The following is a 20,447-nucleotide window of genomic DNA, read 5'->3' on the forward strand; positions in this document are numbered from 1 at the left end:
TCTCACTCTCCTAACATACAGCAGCATATTAAATAATCACAGCCAGCAGTGTATAGACAAAATGTCAAACAATTAAAAACAACCTGAACCTGTCTCTGTTTGTGCACACTTATTGGTAGGTAGGGTAATAAATCCAGCATTGTTATATTAAACTTGATAAAACCTCAACTACTGCAATGGCAACATTTCAGCTAACATAACTCTGTTACATCATGTAAATTACAGAGTTAGCTGAAATGTTGTCATTGCAGTAGTTGAGGTTTTATCAAGTTTAATATAACAATCACTGCCATGCTGGCTGAGTGAGAAGAATAGCACGAGAAAGGGGACAGGGGTGCCCCCGTAGCAAGTTCAAGTACAGCACGCTAGGGGCTATATACGGGTGCGAAACACTATTGCAGCCATAGAGTCAGCGTGACAAACCAGGCAGCACTGTCACACAGAGCCGCTTAACTCAATTACGTCCTGCTGTAGCAATTATAGAGTTGCTCAAACACGTCTGATGTCAAACTTGCCCACGCCTACTGCTCTGTAAAAGGCGCCTTCCAGCCAACAGCAATAGGGCTGCCAGACGAATTAGTATTTGCTTTATCTAGGTAAGAAATATAATATGATGTATAGTCAGCGGTGGGATGCGATTTAGACTGAGGAAGAGACAGCAGATTGAGAACATTAAGCTGTTATGTAATACCATGAATTTAGTGTAATATGATCAATCTTTTGAAAAACATATTAAGGGGCTAGACTTATTTATTTGTCAGTTATTCTCATAGGCCTAGATTTAGAGTTGGGCAGTAGCCGTCAAAACCAGCGTTAGAGGCTCCTAACGCTGGTTTTTACCGCCCTCTGGTATTTGGAGCCAGTCATTAAAGGGTCTAACGCTCACTTTCCAGCCGCGACTTTTCCATACCACAGATCCCCTTACGTCAATTGCGTATCCTATCTTTTCAATGGGATCTTTCTAACGCTGGTATTTAAAGTCGTGGCCGACAAAACTCCAGCTGCAGAAAAAAGTCAGTAGTTAAGAGCTTTCTGGGCTAACGCCGGTTTATAAAGCTCTTAACTACTGTGCTCTAAAGTACACTAACACCCATAAACTACCTATGCACCCCTAAACCGAGGTCCCCCCACATCACCGCCACTCTATTAAATTTTTTAACCCCTAATCTGCCGCTCCGTACACCGCCGCCAGCTAAATTATCCCTATGTACCCCTAATCTGCTGCCCCTAATACTGCCGACCCCTATATTATATTTATTAACCCCTAATCTGCCCCCCCTCAACGTCGCCTCCACCTGCCTACACTTATTAACCCCTAATCTGCCGACCGGACCGCGCCGCTATTATAATAAAGTTATTAACCCCTAATCCGCCTCACTCCCGCCTCAATAACCCTATAATAAATAGTATTAACCCCTAATCTGCCCTCCCTAACATCGCCGACACCTAACTTCAAACATTAACCCCTAATCTGCTGACTGGAGCTCACCGCTATTCTAATAAATGTATTAACCCCTAAAGCTAATTCTAACCCTAACACTAACACCCTCCTAAGTTAAATATAATTTTTATCTAACAAAATAAATTAACTCTTATTAAATAAATTATTCCTATTTAAAGCTAAATACTTACCTGTAAAATAAACCCTAATATAGCTACAATATAAATTATAATTATATTATAGCTATTTTAGGATTAATATTTATTTTACAGGCAACTTTGTATTTATTTTAACCAGGTACAATAGCTATTAAATAGTTAAGAACTATTTAATAGCTAAAATAGTTAAAATAATTACAAAATTCCCTATAAAATAAATCCTAACCTAAGTTACAATTAAACCTAACACTACACTATCAATAAATTAATTAAATACAATACCTACAATTATCTACAATTAAACCTAATACTACACTATCAATAAATTAATTAAATAAAATACCTACAATTATCTACAATTAAACCTAACACTACACTATCAATAAATTAATTAAATAAAAATAAAAAAGAACTAAGTTACAAAAAATAAAAAAATATTTACAAACATTAGAAAAATATTACAACAATTTTAAACTAATTACACCTACTCTAAGCCCCCTAATAAAATAACAAAGCCCCCCAAAATAAAAAAAATGCCCTACCCTATTCTAAATTAAAAGAATATAGAATCCTATCAGCCAATTGGAATTCGAGGGACGCCATCTTGGATGACGTCATTTAAAGGAACCGTCATTTGGCTAGTAGGCATCGCTTGAAGAGGTTGGATCCGCGTCGGCTGGGAAGAAGATGGCTCCGCTCCGCTCCGGAAGAAAGAAGATTGAAGATGCGGCTTGATAGAAGACTTCATCCTGATGATGGACTTCCGACTTCAGCCCGATGATGGATTTCTTCAGCCGCCGCTTGGATCCAGACTTCAGCCCGAGGATGGACGTCACTCTTCAGCCCCCCGCTTGGGCTTGGATCAAGACTTCGTACCCTCTTCTGGACAGATCGGGACCCGGTGAGGTGAAGACAAGGTAGGGAGATCTTCAGGGGCTTAGTGTTAGGTTTATTTAAGGGGGGTTTGGGTTAGATTAGGGGTATGTGGGTGGTGGGTTGTAATGTTGGGGGGGGGTATTGTATGTTTTTTTTTACAGGCAAAAGAGCTGAATTCTTTGGGGCATGCCCTGCAAAGGGCCCTTTTCAGGGCTGGTAAGGTAAAAGAGCTTTGAACTTTTTAAATTTAGAATAGGGTAGGGCATTTTTTTATTTTGGGGGGTTTTGTTATTTTATTAGGGGGCTTAGAGTAGGTGTAATTAGTTTAAAATTGTTGTAATATTTTTCTAATGTTTGTAAATATTTTTTTATTTTTTGTAACTTAGTTCTTTTTTATTTTTTGTACTTTAGTTAGTTTATTTAATTGTATTTATTTGTAGGTATTTTATTTAATTAATTTATTGATAGTGTAGTGTTAGGTTTAATTGTAGTTAATTGTAGGTATTTTATTTAATTAATTTATTGATAGTGTAGTGTTAGGTTTAATTGTAGATAATTGTAGGTATTGTATTTAATTAATTTATTGATAGTGTAGTGTTAGGTTTAATTGTAACTTAGGTTAGGATTTATTTTACAGGTAATTTTGTAATTATTTTAACTATTTTAGCTATTAAATAGTTCTTAACTATTTAATAGCTATTGTACCTGGTTAAAATAAATACAAAGTTGCCTGTAAAATAAATATTAATCCTAAAATAGCTAAGATATAATTATAATTTATATTGTAGCTATATTAGGGTTTATTTTACAGGTAAGTATTTAGCTTTAAATAGGAATAATTTATTTAATAAGAGTTAATTTATTTCGTTAGATAAAAATTATATTTAATTTAGGGGGGTGTTAGTGTTAGGGTTAGACTTAGCTTTAGGGGTTAATCCATTTATTACAGTAGCGGCGAGATTCGGTCGGCAGATTAGGGGTTAATAATTGAAGTTAGGTGTCGGCGATGTTAGGGAGGGCAGATTAGGGGTTAATACTATTTATTATAGGGTTATTGAGGCGTGAGTGAGGCGGATTAGGGGTTAATAACTTTATTATAGTAGCGGTGCGGTCCGCTCGGCAGATTAGGGGTTAATAAGTGTAGGCAGGTGGAGGCGACGTTGTGGGGGGCAGATTAGGGGTTAATAAATATAATATAGGGGTTGGCGGTGTTAGGGGCAGCAGATTAGGGGTACATAGGGATAATGTAGGTAGCGGCGGTTTACGGAGCGGCAGATTAGGGGTTAATAAGTGTAGGCAGGTGGAGGCAACGTTGTGGGGGGCAGATTAGGGGTTAATAAATATAATATAGGGGTCGGCCATGTTAGGGGCAGCAGATTAGGGGTACATAGGCATAATGTAGGTAGCGGCGGTGTGCGGTCGGCAGATTAGGGGTACATAGGGAAAATGTAAGTAGCGGCGGTTTACGGAGCGGCAGATTAGGGGTTAAAAAAAATATGCAGGGGTCAGCGATAGCGGGAGCGGCAGAATAGGGGTTAATAAGTGTAAGGTTAGGGGTGTTTAGACTCGGGGTACATGTTAGAATGTTAGGTGCAGACGTAGGAATTGTTTCCCCATAGAAAACAATTGGGCTGCGTTAGGAGCTGAACGCTGCTTTTTTGCAGGTGTTAGGTTTTTTTTCAGCTCAAACTGCCCCATTGTTTTCTATGGGGATATTGTGCACAAGCACATTTTTGAAGCTTGCCGCGTCCGTAAGCACCGCTGGTATCTAGAGTTGCAGTGGCGTTAAATTATGCTCTACGCTCCCTTTTTGGAGCCTAACGCACTGAAAACCCAGCCATTCTGTGAACTCTAAATACCAGCGGTATTTAAAAGGTGCGGGGGAAAAAAAGCATGCGTAGCTAACGCACCCCTTTGGCCGCCAAACTCTAAATCTAGCCGATAGTTAATATATTGTTTTTTCCCACTTTTGCTTTTTCTCACCTATAGCTTTTCTGTAAATGTTCACTTCATCTGATATTCTAACGCAGTGTTTTTCAACCAGTGTGCCGTGGCACACTAGTGTGCCGTGAGAGATCCCCAGGTGTGCCACGGCAGACTGACAACAGTGTGACATATTTTTTAAACTTTGCTTGTTTTTTACTCCCAGTGCAGGGGTAGTTTGTAGGAGGCATGGCATAACAGCACAATACATACAGTATGTGTATATATATATGCTGTATTAAGCTACAATGTGTGATTTTTTTTTAAATTTTGGATGGTGGTGTGCCACAGGATTTTTTAATGTAAAAAAGTGTGCCACAGCAAAAAAAAAAAGGTTAAAAATCACTGTTCTAACGTACATCTACAAATTAGTTTATATTATTTTAGTATTCCTCTTTTTTCCTGAAAAAGTATTTTAATTTTTTTTCAATTTTAAATTCTTTCATAATTTAACTTTTCTATTTATTTTAAAAGGTTATTTTGCTATATTTGCATAAATTATTAGTTACTCAGGAAGACATTAAAAAATAAAAAAAAATGAAAGGAACAAATATTTGTATTTATCTCAGTTGCGCAATTGTTTGCACCAATGGGCCTGCAGAGATTCTCACAGCGGTTCTTTCAGTCATAGAAATGTCTAAATAATAATAGAGCCATAGAAAACAATAAGTTTTGTTTTTGTTGCAATGTAACCCAAGTTGCTCTGTCACCTTGCAGGCAAAATGTGATCGTTACTGGCCTTTTGACCAAGACTCGTTGTATTATGGAGACCTGATAGTTCAGATGATGTCCGAGTCTGTCCTTCCTGAATGGACTATACGGGAGTTTAAAATCTGCAGCGTAAGATATTTCACTTCATATTAATGTAAAGTAATATAGACGCTTCCAGTACCACACACGCTCATTTATCAATTGCTTAAAATCAATGCAAAAGTTTACAATATCTGTGCTTAGTTTTTGCCCAACTTTGCAGTAATTCATCACTCTGACTTGTGCCCTTTGCAGTAACACCATCTTGTGATAACTGAAAGGTCAAAAGGCTTTTTTTGTTGTTGAAAACTCTATAAAATGTGTAGATAAAAAAGAATGATCAGTGTCACATAAACAGCATTTAATGCTGAAATTTAATAACTTTCAACTGTTAACGTTATAAGACTTGAATTTAGAAAAAAATATATTTCTGTTTTGAAAATGGCTTAAAGGGATACTAAACCTAATTTTCTTATTTAATTATTCAGATACAGCTTCTAATTTTAAGAAACTTTTTAATTTACTCCTACGATCATTTTCTCTTTGTTCACTTGCTATCTTTATTTAAAAGCAGGAATGTAAAACTTAGCAGCCAGCCCATTTTAGGTTCAGCACCCTGGATAGCACTTGCTTATTGGTGGCTACATTTAGCAAACCAATAAGCAAGCATAACCCAGGTTCTCAACCAAAAATGGGCCGGCTCTTAAGCTTTACAGTCCTGCTTGATAATAGGAGTAAATTAGAAAGTTGCTTAAAATTGCATGCTCTATCTAAATCATTAAAGAAACAATTTGTGTTTAGTGTCCCTTTAACCTCTCCTTATTTTTTTCTTGTCTATATAATTTGCTTGTTCAAGCATTTACACAGTCTCTGGTTTAAAGGGACATTCAAGTCTAAATTAAACTCTGGTGTTTTGAGAGCATGTGATTATTAAAAAAAAAATTGTCCAAGTTGCTTCTATTATCCAATTTACGTATTTATCTTTGTTTCGGATAATCAGATAACTTCTGCTAAACATTTTACCCAACTATAAAAGGCACACAATCTTCATTAAAGTTTCTGATTTATAGAAAAATCTTATCCAATATAGACTTAAAGTGATGGTAAACTCTCCCCTTTTTAAAAACAGTGATATTTTAGATGGAGTTTAATTTATCAGTTGTAATGAAGATGCACTATAACTTACTTTTTAATATAGATTTGAAATTCAAATACTCTGCGGTCTGCCGCCCACTTGAAAGGTCAATTTTGTCTGTGAGCTAAAGATTTTGTTGTGCAATCTAGCTACAACAAAAGTACCAAATGGGCAGAGCACTGATTGGACAACAATTCAAAACATTAGCTTACAGAAAAATTGACTTTTGAAGTGGGCGGCAAAGCACAGGGTATTTGAATTTCATATAGATATAAAAGAAGTAACTTATAGCGCATCTTCATTACAACTGATGAATTAAACACAAAAAATATCACTAACATTCCGGATCTGATTTTCAAAGGGGAAATTTTACCAACACTTTAAGTAGTATTGCAGTGCTAGCATGGAAAGCTGATCAAAAAAATATTGTCATTAACAAGTTACACTTGCAACCTCACACCATAAACTTAGAGCATTGACTTGATTTTGTGGATAGAAAACAAGGTAAAAGACACTTCCTTATTTGTACAGGAAGATCAACTTGATACTGCCAGACTGGTCCGTCATTTCCACTATACTGTGTGGCCAGATCATGGAGTGCCAGAGACCACTCAATCTTTGATCCAGTTTGTAAGAACCGTGAGAGATTACATCAACAGAACGCCAGGAACAGGTCCTACTGCTGTGCACTGCAGGTATGCAGATAATAGATATTATCCCTAAATGTGCAGGCTTTTCTGCCATTCACCAAGAAGCATACTTACTGTAGTATGGCTCAGTATCAGGTCTAGCTAATAAGTGCGCTAAGGTCCAAATCTGTCCTTTCTATGACATCTTTCTTGCTTTCTACTTTGTCCTTAGGTTTACATATCCTTAAGGATACATTCATTATATTCTTTATTGCAAAAACAGCATATTTTAAACATATATTATAGTTTTTTTCGTTGTCATGTTATTGTGGTGTGAACCTGAAGTAGTTACAAACAACAGCAGTCTATACCTAGGGGTCAGTTGTGCACACATGCACTTCTTGCTAGTTTTAATATCAGTTTTAACAACTTAAACAATATTTTTCATGAATTTACTATTGTTTTAATTTATCTGAAAGAATGTTTTTCTTTAATGAACCTTTAAGACTTTACTATTGATTTTGCGAAAGTAAAATGAGTAAAATTGCATTTATAACCCAAGCTTTGGATAATTTATAATAATCAGTATTGAGGAATTATACGTAAAATAAATATTATATAATTATAACTTAATGACAGGACTAAGAGTTTCATTGTCACATTGCCCATGACATTATTTTAAAACAGTATAACTTTAAAGGGACAGCCTGGTCAAAATTAAATGTTCATGATTCAGATAGGGCATGTCATTTTAAACAAGTTTCCATTTTACTTTTATTATCAAATTTGCTGTGTTCTCTTGGTATTCTTAGATGAAAGCTAAACCTAGGTAGGCTCATATGCTAATTTCTAAGCCCTTGAAGGCTGCCTCTTATCTGAATGCATTTGACAGTTTTTCACAGCTAGAGGGCATTAGTCTATGTGTGCCATAAAGTTAACATTGTGCTCACATCCATGGATTTACTGATGAGAGGGCACTGTTTGGCTGAAATGCAAGTCAGGATATTTTATTGGTTTTGACAGTAACTCCTTACACACTATAACTAACAATTACTGCAGTAATCACACAAGGAGACTTTCCTACTAAGGTATATGGACGTTTGTCCTTAACCTCTCCTGAACCAGTATAATAACGTAATTTGTTTGACACTTTATAATTCTGCTGGGATTATTTTAGTGAATGATTCATTATTCTGTCTTTAACCTCTCCTGAGTTAGTATAATAAATGTAATTCATTCGATACTTTGTAACTTTGCTGAAATTATCTCAGGGAATGATTCATTATCTCTTGTGGTTTTGCAACATATAGTTACTTGCTCAGAGAAGCAAAACTTTACTGCTTGAACAAATTAAGTCAGTGGAATTATTTTATAATACCCATATATTAAAAAGTTCAACAATTAGATCTGTATAATACTTACACCTGTTCTGATTTATAGATAAGGTCTGATTGACCTATAGTTACCCAGAATCTTCTATTTATGTTATAGATAACTTATGAGATTGTATCACACAATGCCACCGATCTAATATCTAATAATATCTGAGTATCGTTAGTGAAATTATAAAATGGTCAAGTAGGAGGCAACCATATGAGTTCTCTTGAGTAACACTATAACATAGCCTACAGACTATTATAATATATCACGTTATTCTAGTGAATATTTCCCAGAGCTCTTTATATAAGCCAGCCCTATATCTCAAGTTGATTTTAAAGCACCCATTTTTAAAGCATACCTATTAAAGTTAAACTTTTAACTGATTTTGATGTAAACTCTTCATACCATTGTAACACACCAAGGGGAATAGAGTGCTAATTGTGTATCTTTCTCTACAACATCTCCTAGTTGTAATAACATAAGTGTTAGTTCATTCACAGCACATACGGGCTAATATTATACTTTATAAGGCTGGACATCATTACAAGCCCTTCCCTGGTATATTTATTAGTTGTGCCATCACTTTTCACTCTCTTCAAATAAAATGCAAGTCTGTCAAAAGAACTGAAATAATATGAAAAACTGGGGAATGGGTAATAAAGGGATTATCTATCTTTTCCATCTTAATGGGAGGAGAGTCGACTGCTTCATTCATTACTTGTGGGAATTAAGAACCTGGCCACCAGGAGGAGGCAAAGACACCCCAGCCAAAGGCTTAAATATCTCCCCCACTCCGCTTATAGCCCAGTCATTCTTTGCCTTTCGTCACAGGAGGTTGGCAGAGAAGTGTCAGAAGATTTGGAGTAGTCTCTTATGGAGGGTAGTACTCTTCGGAATGGGACTGGAGTTTAAAGTAGTCCTGTCAGCCTCTCAGTTAGAGCATGGGTGAATGTTAGCGTCTGGAGATGCAGGGAGAGTCTTTCTGCAAACCCATCCCGAATCAGATTAACAGCTCCATAAGCAATCAGCGTTGAAATGTTTGGCTTCCTGCTTTTCTGCTCTCAAGTCCATGTCAAGAGCGATGCTACTACCCTGTCAGACTTGAAAGGCTGTGTTTCTGTTCCACGCCATTGATTCTGGTAAGATCATTTCATTTATACATATATGATAATGTAAGAAGACAGGGTCACAGTGTGTCTCCTTTGTCTGTATAGAATCAAGGGTAATACCTCGAAAGGGGGTTATTGAACAGGGGGGACTTTTATGCATAATATTGTTTATTGTGTTTTTATACTGCGTCATGTGTGAGATGAGGCTCTGTCAGTGTGTGAACAGTCAGTTTCATAGCGAAAGATTGATGCAGGCCTTTTTGGTGCAGTTTCTCTCTAGTGCAGTGGCAGTCCTGCATGGCACTCCATGTGACCAGGTGTGGCCTCTTTAACATCCTCTTCTTGACCGACGTTTGGAACAGACAAAGCTGTTTCTCTGTGGAGGTGGTGAGTGCCCCGGCCATTGGGATATAAAGGTTCCATTTAAATTGTAGTTAAGTCCACAATAAAGGCGCAAGCTATGGATGACCCTGATATGTTAGAGGGTACTCCCTCTTTATCTAAACCTATTAACTGTGTCTATTGTGAGGAGGTTCCGGTCGAACCGCATGCTCAACTCTGTTCCACATGCTTTGGTAAAATTGCAATATTTAAAAAGAATAAGATATTTAGTACAACTGAGCCGTCCAACTCTAAGGGTCCTCCGTCCCGTGAGGTGCGTTCCCTACACTCATCTCCGATTGCACATGCAGCTCCCCAGGGTGCTACTAATCCTCCCACGGGAGGGGCCCTTAAGCTGCCAGATTTCGTTGATCAGTTACAAACGCGGTTTCTACGACCTTTAATGCCTTACCATGCCCTACTAAGCGCAAGCTGATGAGGACGACTCCGACTCTTCGGAGGGCGTTTTTTCTGGGTCGGAATCTGTTACTTCTAGACCTCCGTCTGCGGAGTAACCAGACTTTAAGTTTAAAATGGAGCATTTGCGCTTTTTGCTGAAAGAGGTGCTTGCTATGTTGGAGGTTACGGATCCGAAAATGCCGGGGGAAACTTCGATCCCTAAGCTAGAGAGGGTTTACGAAGACAGGGTGGTGCCTCAGACCTTCCCGGTCCCCATTAAAATGGCTAATATTATTAAGAACGAATGGGAGAAACTTTGTTCATCCTTTTCTCCTTCTACTTCTTTTAAAAAGCTATTCCCCGTTCTGGACTGCAGCTTAAGCTGTGGGTGGCCATTCCTAAGGTGGATGGTGCTATCTCCATGCTCGCTAAGAGAACGACTATCCCGCTCGAGGATAGCTCTTCGTTCAAGGAACCCATGAATAAAAAATTGGAGTGTTGAGAAAGATGTTCAAACTCACAGGGTTCGTTTTCCAACTGGCGGCGGCAGTTTGTGGCCCTACCGTTCGGTCTGGTAACTGCCCCAAGAGTCTTTATGAAGGTTCTGGGAGTGCTGCTCGCGGTAGTGAGAGCCAGGGGTATTGCAGTGGCTCCATATCTGGACGATATCTTGGTCCAGGCTCTATCCTGCAGTCTCACGGAGGACCACTCGAGGGCTCTTCTACTTCTTCTTCAATCCCACGGATGGAAGATAAACGAAGGAAAGAGTTCCCTGATCCCAAACAACAGGGTGGAATTCCTGGGTACGATAATAGATACTTCAGCCATGAAGATATTCTTGACAGATCAGAGACGTTGCAAGATTGCATCCAGCTGTCTTGCCCTTCAGTCTTCCTCAAGGACATCTGTGGCCAGGTGTATGGAGGTAATAGGGCTCATGGTATCTAGCATAAATGTCATTCCAATAGCCAGGTTCCATCTCAGACTTCTTCAGTTGTGCATGTTGAGACAATGGAACGGCGATCAGACCAAGTGGGGGGGAGGGGAGCGCTCAAAATATGAGCTGTGACTTGGACTATCTACAGTGGGTGAATATATAAGCCAATCTTTGATTGGCACGTATTAAATAGTATCTGGGACCGTCCCCTCAACTATATGTTGATGTGAGTGTAATAATTTATCACTATTGTGACCAGATAAACTGTGTAATGGTCTAGTGAAATTATCCGTGTATAATGTTATAATGGAACGGCGATCACTCAGATCAATCCCAACAGATATCTCTGAACAACCGAATGAGGGAGTCCCTCTCTTGGTGGATCTGTCCGGGACAGCTGTCTCAGGGGACATCCTTCTTGAGACCATCTTGGGAGATTGTGACCACGGACGCAAGGATGGGGAGCTGTTTCAGGTGCCAGGAAGGCACAGGGCAGATGGACCCCTTCAGGGGTCATCCAGATTCATCAGATTCCAGTCGGACAACATCACCTCGGTGGTTTACATAAACCATCAGGGGGAATGAGGAGCTCCCTATCTATGAGGGAGGTATCTCGGATCCTAGAATGGGCAGAGATCAACAATTGCTCTCTCTCTCAGTGATCCACATTCCGGGTGTGGACAACTGGGAAGCAGATTTTCTCAGCAGACAATCCTTTCATCCAGGGGAATGGTCTCTCCATCCCGAGGTGTTCTAGGAGATCTCCTTCAGATGGGGGATGCTGGAGATAGTCCTCATGGTGTCCAGACTCAATTTCAAGCTACCCAGATATGGGTCGCGGTCCAGGGATCCCCAGGCAGAGCTGACAGAGGCCTTAGCGGTGCCTTGGGAGTTCAACCTTGCCACTTCTACCTTGAGTAGTGGCCCGCATCAAGCAGGAGCAAGCTTTGGCTATTCTGATTGCTCCGTCGTAGCCACGGAGGACGTGGTTTGCGGATCTGGTGGGGATGTCATAGTCTCCTCCATGAAAGTTACACTGTCGCAGAGATCTGCTAGCTCAGGGTCCCTTTCTTCACCAAAATCTAGATTCTCTGAAGCTGACTGCGTGGAGATTTAATGCCTAGTCTTAGCTAAGAGAGGATTTTCAGAGAGAGTGATTGATATTCTCATTCAGGCCAGGAAGCCGGTCATTCGGCACATCTATCATAAGGTGTGGAGGACCTACTTGTCATTGTGTGAGGAACGTGGATATCCCTGGCATAAGGTTAGGGTATCCAGGATTCTGGCCTTTCTCCAGGATGGTCTGGATATGGGTCTTGCCACCAGTTTCTTAAAGGGACAGATTTCGGCTTTATTTGTACTGTTACACAAGAAGCTAGCGGAGCTTCATGATATTCAGTCCTTTGTTCAGGATCTATCTAGTATTAGACCAGTCTTTAGACATTCTGCTTCTCCATGGAGCTTAAACTTGGTTCTTAAGATTTTGCAGAGGGCTCTGTTTTAGCCTATGGGGTCTATTTAAGAAGCAGCGGATGCCTCCGATCCACTCCTCTTCAGTTCCGGCTGAAGCAGAAGTTAAGAAGCAGCAGTCCTAAGAGGTGGCGGACAGCAATCCGCCCGATCAAATACAATCAGGCTGATTGACACCCCCTGCTAGCGGCCGTGAATCTGTAGGGGGTGGTATTGCACCAGCAGTTCACAAGAACTGCTGGTGCAATGAAAAATGCCAACAGTGTATGCTGTCGGCATTTATCGATGTGCGGCGGATATGATCCGCTATATCTGATCATGTCCTTCCGTACATTAATAAATAGACCCCTATGCATTCTCTTGACATTAAAATTCTTTCCTGGAAGGTTCTGTTCTTAATGGCTATTGCATCGGCCCGCAGAGTTTATGAAATAGCGGCCTTGCAATGTGAGCCCCCTTACCTGGTGTTTCACACTGATAAGGCGGTTCTTCGCATTGGATTGGGGTTTCATCCCAAAGTGGTGTTGAATCGTAACATAAATCTGGAAATAGTAGTTCCTTCTTTGTGTCCTAACTCTTCTTTGGCTTAGGAAAGGTTACTTCATAATTTGGATGTGGTTCGGGCTCTGAAGTTTTATCTTCAGGCCACGGAGGAATTCACACAGGCTTCCTCTTTGTGGTGTATTCAGGGAAGCACAGGGGGCAGAGGGCCTCTGCCACTTCTCTATCCTTTTGGTTGAGGAGCATGATCCATCTGGCCTATGAAACAGCGGGACATAAGCCTCCTCAGAGGATTACGGCTTACTTAAATAAGGCTGTGGCCTCTTCTTGGGCCTTTAAGAACGAGGCCTTTATGGAGCAGATTTGAAAGGCGGCCACTTGGTCCTCTCTACATACTTTTGAAAAATGTTACAAATTTTATGTCTTTGCTTCGGCGTAAGCAGCTTTTATGAGAAAGGTTCTGCAGGCTGTGGTGCCCTCCCGTTTTTTTTAATTCAGTGTCCTCTAGAGCGTGGGTATTTGTTTCCAGTAATGAATGAAGCAGTGGACTCTCCTCCCATTAAGATGGAAAACATAAATTATGCTTATCTGATCATTTCATTTTCATCTGTGGGATGAGAGTCCACTGCTCCCGCTCGTTTCTCCGGTGGGCGGACCTAAATTTAATTTTATTCTTCTGGCACCGTTTATACCCTGATATTTCTCCTACTGTTCCTTGTTCCCTTGGCATAATGACTGGGGGATAAGGGGAGTGGGGGAGGTATTTAAGCCTTTGGCTAGAGTGTCTTTGCCTCCTTCTGGTGGCCAGGTTCTTAATTCCCACAAGTAATGAATGAAGCAGTGGACTCTCCTCCCACAGATGGAAATAAAATAATTTCTGTTTTTAAAAAATAAATATTCTGGAGTAGACTGTCCCTTTAAGATATTGTTCCCATTGAAAATAACTAAAAAGAATTAGTATCAAATAACTGTCCTAATATTTTTTTAAACAATTCAATACATTGAGGATATAAAATAAATATTAATGCTAAAATTATGCTATAAATACATTATATTACAATAATATGTAAAATCATTGGGTAAGTCCACATCAAGGTCTCTTCCTCCTTGGGTCCCTAACCTCAAGCCACACAATGCCTTCAACCAAGCATATTGAGATGGAAAGAAGGGTGACACATGCCCAGAGAGGAAGAGATTTTGATGTGGTCCTGGGCCTATTATAATTGGCCAAATGCTGTAACCAACTCTTTAATTTTGCTTTTATTTCCTTGCAATAGACTGCAAGACATGTGTTGTGTTAATATTTTCCCTATGGCTTTTGCATCCAGGCTTGTCTGAGGTTAACTGCCTGAGTCACTAAAAGCTGTGCAGTTGTATGTGAGTGCTGGCGAGTACCCAGGCCTGTGAGTTTTACAATGACATGGGATGTTTACTCAGTCGGATCTGAGAGTGCAGTCCATATATATATATATATATAGAAGCAAACAAATGCACTCTCAGGTCTTCTTTGTAGTGCGTCAACAAAAATGTATTGACGTTTCGGGGTTCAAACAGACCCCTTCATCTGATGAAGGGGTCTGTTTGAACCCCGAAACGTCAATAAATTTTTGTTGACCCACTAGAAAGAAGACCTGAGAGTGCATTTGTTTGCTTCTATATTTATCTCATTTTTGCACCCAGGCTGATGTCCCAGGAGGGTGGATTCTGGGAGTGTGAGAGTGTGTTTTATATATATATATATATATAGCACATTTTGTGTACAATTGAAATAATGTACTGGTATCAGGAAATCAGAACCTGTAGTTTTTATTACTGGGATGGCAGCTTTTTGGTTGCTAGAGAATAATAGGTGGGGTGTATACATTTGTCACTGTTACCGGTTTATTTCAGGATCTTGAGATGTTGTTATGGGCTACTTTGTAGCTACTTTTGTGGTTATTGAACTTTTAAGTTCTAAAATGGACTTTAACTATTATAGTTTGTGAAACACTGTGCTAACAATCCGTTAATTGCAAATATTTAATGTGATGCTTATGATACCATGGAAATGTATATTTTTGAGGATTTAACTTAATTTCCTTTTTTTTCCATGTGTTTGCAGTGCCGGTGTTGGCAGAACAGGCACTTTTATAGCACTTGACAGAATCCTTCAACAACTTGACTCCAGAGACTCTGTAGATATTTATGGAGCAGTGTATGATCTCCGCCTTCATCGAGTCCATATGGTTCAGACTGAGGTAGGAATGCTTAGCATTCAGGTTCTAGCTTTTGGAAACCCAAAACCCTTGGCTGGAACACAAGACTTCAAAATATTCTAATAGAATTATAGAAATAATTTAATTATAGTCACCTGTAACAGCCAAGGAAGTTTCAAACACATCTGTATTGTTGCTCCATAATGGTGACATTTAATTGCATTTTCCTTAACTCAATAACTGCAAATATGTTTAATACTGTAAGCATGAAGTGTCAAAATCGTATAGCCTTTGCAAGAAATATTTCATAAATTCAGTGCATCAGTTTGCCTTTTTTTCTCAGAGAAACAAAACATAAAGAAATAGTAAAACTGTACCTATGAGACTTTCATTTTTAAAGAGGACAAAATAAAGGTCATGTGACCCTCTAGCTCTCGACAGTGTAAAATGTCAGTTAGCCCAATTTAGAGTATAAATAGAGGAACAATATAAATGGCCTCTCTATTTTACAAACAAAGAGAAGAGTCTCATCTTTCATATTAGTGTTTATATGACCCTCCAGATTATAGGTGGTCAGTGCAAAAAATGGCAATATTATAATCTACTAGATAGAGCCTGAATCCACACACATAAATAAGCCCAAACCAATGGAAGTTCAAATGACTGCAAAGACGAGAGTCTCCAATTTCAATGAATAGTATATTCCAAGATGGCTATTGCTTACAGTAACATAGAAGCCAAAATTAAAACTTTTTATGAGTCAGGTAGAGGATACAATTAAAAAAATCCAATTAATACTGTAGAATATTAACCCCTTAAGGACCAGCGACGTACCCTGTATGTCGCTGGCCTTTTTTTGGGACTTGATTGTTTTATAGCGTGGTCTTGCCACCAGCGTTAAGACTGCTCTATTCCACAAAGCCTGCTGGAGGGAGGGCATTAATAGCGTGTTCTTGCTAGACTTAACGACCAGTGACATACAGGGTACATTGTGGTCATTAAGGGGTTAATACTATATATTTTCAAGAGCAAAATAAATCCCCCAGAGGATGTTTTGCATACCATTTTTTCGGTAGCAATTTTCTTCAGCCAGTAGGCCGTGTAATGCAAGCAGTTTTCATAAGTTTCTGTGTTGGCTTAAGTCCAGCAACTGCTATAAAGCTTTACAAAATAGGACAAACTTGGGTAGTTCACTGGTCTCATGAATGCAGTCTTGCACAAAATGTCAGCTATTTGATGCAGAGGTAGCTTAACTACAACATATTTTCTTACTATGGGCATAAAAGCAAATGTTTTGTTTTATATTCAGTAATACAATCATAAATATTTTATAATGTTATCTCTTAATAGTCATGAATAGGATACGATTCATCAGCTGAGCCTGTAATCTTGGACCCAGTACTATATAGTATATCTGTATAAAATCAGTATGAGCAGTATAAAGAGTCTGAGTAATCACTTTGCGCCAGAAAACATTAGTAGCAGCTTTAGCTTTTCTGAACAATCCATAACATATATATGCAAAAGGAGAAACTTAACAAACCCTTCTATTCCATTTGAAAAATACAGTAACTTTGGTTTACAACCTCCTCTGTTAGTGTGTATGGGGATTTTTGCAGATAAATTATGTGATACATTTTTGGAAAAATAATCTACTTCCATCTTTGCTGAGCTGTTTGGTAATGGTCTCAAGTCCTTAGTCATGTGCTCTTGAAATACCTTACACACCGTATCTTTTGCCTCTTTCTGCTGCAGTGTCAGTACGTTTATTTACATCAATGCGTAAGAGATGTGTTGAGAGCAAGGAAGTTGCGCAACGAACAGGATAATCCCTTATTTCCAATATATGAGAATGTGAATCCAGAGTATCACAGAGGTAAGAATAAAACTTCATTCATTACATGCAAATTAATCCTAGTTTTTCCAGTTAACTTGAAATTCTTTATTTTATTTTTAGATAATGGGTATCCCAGGCATTAACCCTTGAATAGTCTGCTTCAATCAACTGCTACCTTAAGCCTCTACATCACTACATATATGCCAGATATGTTTTATAAGTTCAATAATTTATCTGTCTGGTAGCTGTTTGAGGTGTATGTAATTTAAATGTACATTTAAATCTCAAAATGTATATAAATATATAAATATACGTATATGTTTCAATTTTAATATTACTAGAGATTGTTTTCTCATATGAACTTGCCACCTAGTTGAAAGATCAAGGTATAAACATTTATTTAAACAATAAATAACTTTCAATGTGTGTTTGTATCAAACACATTTGCATTATTGAAATGTAACATCACTTTGATATACTAGCCAATCACTGCAATGCGGGGAGGCTGTTCATCTACTGTCTGCCAGGATCTGGTCATAAACATTATTTTTGTATAGACCAAATAAAAAAGATGTTTTTTAGCGAGTTATGAGGGAGGTTACCTCATAAATAAGAAGCAAGTGAATAGAATGTCTTGTAATTTATATGCCTTGAGTCTACTTGGAAATGTTTTTTATACATAAACATGGGCTTGGGCTCTCTAGCAACTATTTTTACCATGATCATAAAGAATTTGTAATTTAAGGCATTAATTTCACTTACTGGTCAGTTTGCAAAAACTTCTGTTATCTGTTCCATGAAAATGTGCTGTAATATCTTAAAAGGTCATTGAAATGAAAATGAAAGGGACATAAAACCCACAATTTTTCTTTCACGATTCAGATAGAACATACAATTTTAAACAACTTTCCAATTTGCTTTTATTTACTTTATTCTCTAATCTAATTTACTTTGTTCTCTTGGTATTCTTTGTTGAAGAAACATCCGTGCACATAGGTGAGCCAATAACATGAGGCATATATGTGCAATCAATCAGCAGCTCCTAAGCCTACCTAGGTATGCATTTCAGCAAATTATACCAAGAGAACAAAACAAATTAGCTGAAAGAAGTAAATTGGAAAGTTGTTAAATATTGCTTGCTCTCTCTAAATCCTGAAAGAAAAAAAATGGGTTTCACATCCCTTGAAACCTTCATGCTTCAGAAAGAGTTACAAAATTAAAAAAAATATATAATTTCAATTTGTTATCAAATTGACATCCTTTCTATGAGAGCATGTCAAGGTAGACTGTGTTAAAAAAATTTGACTTCCGTGTTCTAATAAAGCTAGAGGCCAATTTACATTGTACCAAGTTAGGCATATTTAAACCTGGCAGTACGTTATATTAATTAACAGATATCTGTTGTGCTGTAATAGGTTGCCGAGTCATTTATTAAGGGCTAGAGGGAGTTTTTTAGTAAAAAAAATAGATATTTTTTTCTTTAAAACAAGCGATTGAGAAGATTGAAAGCATTTTTACATCATAGGTAATAAAAAAAAGAATATGAGTAAAAAATTTTTTAAAACGTATCATGTTGGAATAAAAACACAATCTGGTGCTTCAATAAGCTATATTATTTTATTTAAGCAATACATTATAATTTATCTTTAAAAATGTAATTTGATACCTCTTCAATTTTTATTGCATAAAAGGGATAGCAAAGTCAAATTTAAACTTGCATGATTCAGATAGAGCATGTAATTTTAAGACACTTTTAAATTCACTTCTATTTTCAAATGTGCTTTGTTCTCTTGGTATCGCTTGTTGAAAAAGAATACGCACATATCCTACACTAGTGGGAGTTAGCTGCTGATTGGTACCTGCACACATTTGTCTCTTGTGGTTGGCTAACTAGATGCGTTCAGCTAGCTGCCAGTAGTGGAAGGATAACAAGATAATTAAACAAATTTGATAATAGAAGAAAATGTGAAAGTTGTTTCAAATTGTATGTTCTATCCGAATCATGAAAGAAAATTTTATAGTTTCCAGTCCCTTTAATTTCTTAATAAATGGCTCCTGTATGAGTTTAGGTGAATTACATACAAAATAAGCTATTTGAAATGTGTAGCATGGGATGTGTGTTTGTGATGCTGGCATGTAACATAGGGGTTGAACACAAACCTTTAGAAAATCTTATCTAAGGATTTATCTACAGAAATGTCCGCAGAAAACTATTAGATACGTTTCTAAAGGAATGTAATTGGCCCCATACTGTGTGTTAATGTGTGCTGGATATCTAAGCAGCTTATAGGGCCACTATAGTGGAAAACAACTTGTCATTGCCGCTACTGATTGGTTCAGAGCCTGCTTTACCTTGGGACCAGCTGTTCTCTACAACTACCGAGTGGTACTTTAGAGTTGCAAGGTTGCTACAGATAACATTAAGGAGTTGATCGCAATCCCTTTAAAAAAAGTATCTAATGTTTTTCTACAGAAAACCACTATTTAACTCTATGTGCATTTTTGTAGATAAATCATTTGCTAAGTTTTTCTACAGGATTGTAATCAACCTCTAAATGCTCTAATGAAGTCAATCTTGACATTTGTCTTATATAATGGCCCTTTAATAGCTGTCACCTTTTTTACTTGTTTTTTTTTTTTTTTCTTACTGTAATTCGTCATCAAAATGAAGGTATCAGAATGTGTTACAAAATATATATAAACGTATTTTCTAATGTATGATAAATGTATTTCTATAAGTTATAAAGATTTGCAACAAATGTTATTGGATTTAAAAGTATACAGTGATAATAGCACTTTTTTATCATTATCTGTATTATCATAAATTACACAAAGCTAAATTCTTTTATTAACTGATTGTATATTTTTCTATAAAACTTTTTTAAAAGCTTTATATCTGCTATGCAGCTGTTCTGTTTTTAGATAGATTTATCTACAAATATGTATGTATAATACTAGAGCTTGACCATGATATATCTAACTCTACTTATGTCATACACTGTTGATATTTAATGTTATATAGGAAGTGTGCTTGGAAGCTGTCCTCGAGTCCAGGATGTCGACACATTGGCATAGAGTCAACAAAACCCATTTGTGAAATTAATATCTCTCAAAAAAAACCTGCCGCAACTTGAAAAATTAGGAATTTGTAGAGATTTTTATCCACAGTTGCGAGTAACTCTCTATTATAATCAGTAGGGCCACAGCTATCTTGTAACAGTTTACCCAATGGCGCATAAAATAAGATCCTCTGTGAAGGGTTCTGG

At 37.8% G+C, this 20,447-nt stretch overlaps 1 protein-coding gene across 2 annotated transcripts in view; it reads left to right on the forward strand.

Annotated features, from left to right (window-relative positions):
• Positions 1–20,074, forward strand: part of PTPRB (protein tyrosine phosphatase receptor type B) — a 238,357-nt gene extending 218,283 nt beyond the window's left edge. For both annotated transcript variants that reach the window (XM_053716786.1, XM_053716787.1), the window contains 5 exons: positions 5,176–5,298; positions 6,875–7,038; positions 15,251–15,386; positions 17,100–17,220; positions 17,302–20,074. In XM_053716786.1, the coding sequence (XP_053572761.1) occupies positions 5,176–5,298; positions 6,875–7,038; positions 15,251–15,386; positions 17,100–17,220; positions 17,302–17,324 (567 nt within the window). In that variant the 3' untranslated portion in view covers positions 17,325–20,074. The remainder of the gene's footprint in view (positions 1–5,175; positions 5,299–6,874; positions 7,039–15,250; positions 15,387–17,099; positions 17,221–17,301) is intronic.
• The last annotated feature ends 373 nt before the right edge of the window (positions 20,075–20,447 follow it).

Source organism: Bombina bombina, chromosome 6, assembly GCF_027579735.1.
Source record: "Bombina bombina isolate aBomBom1 chromosome 6, aBomBom1.pri, whole genome shotgun sequence".
NCBI classification, from domain to species: domain Eukaryota; kingdom Metazoa; phylum Chordata; class Amphibia; order Anura; family Bombinatoridae; genus Bombina; species Bombina bombina.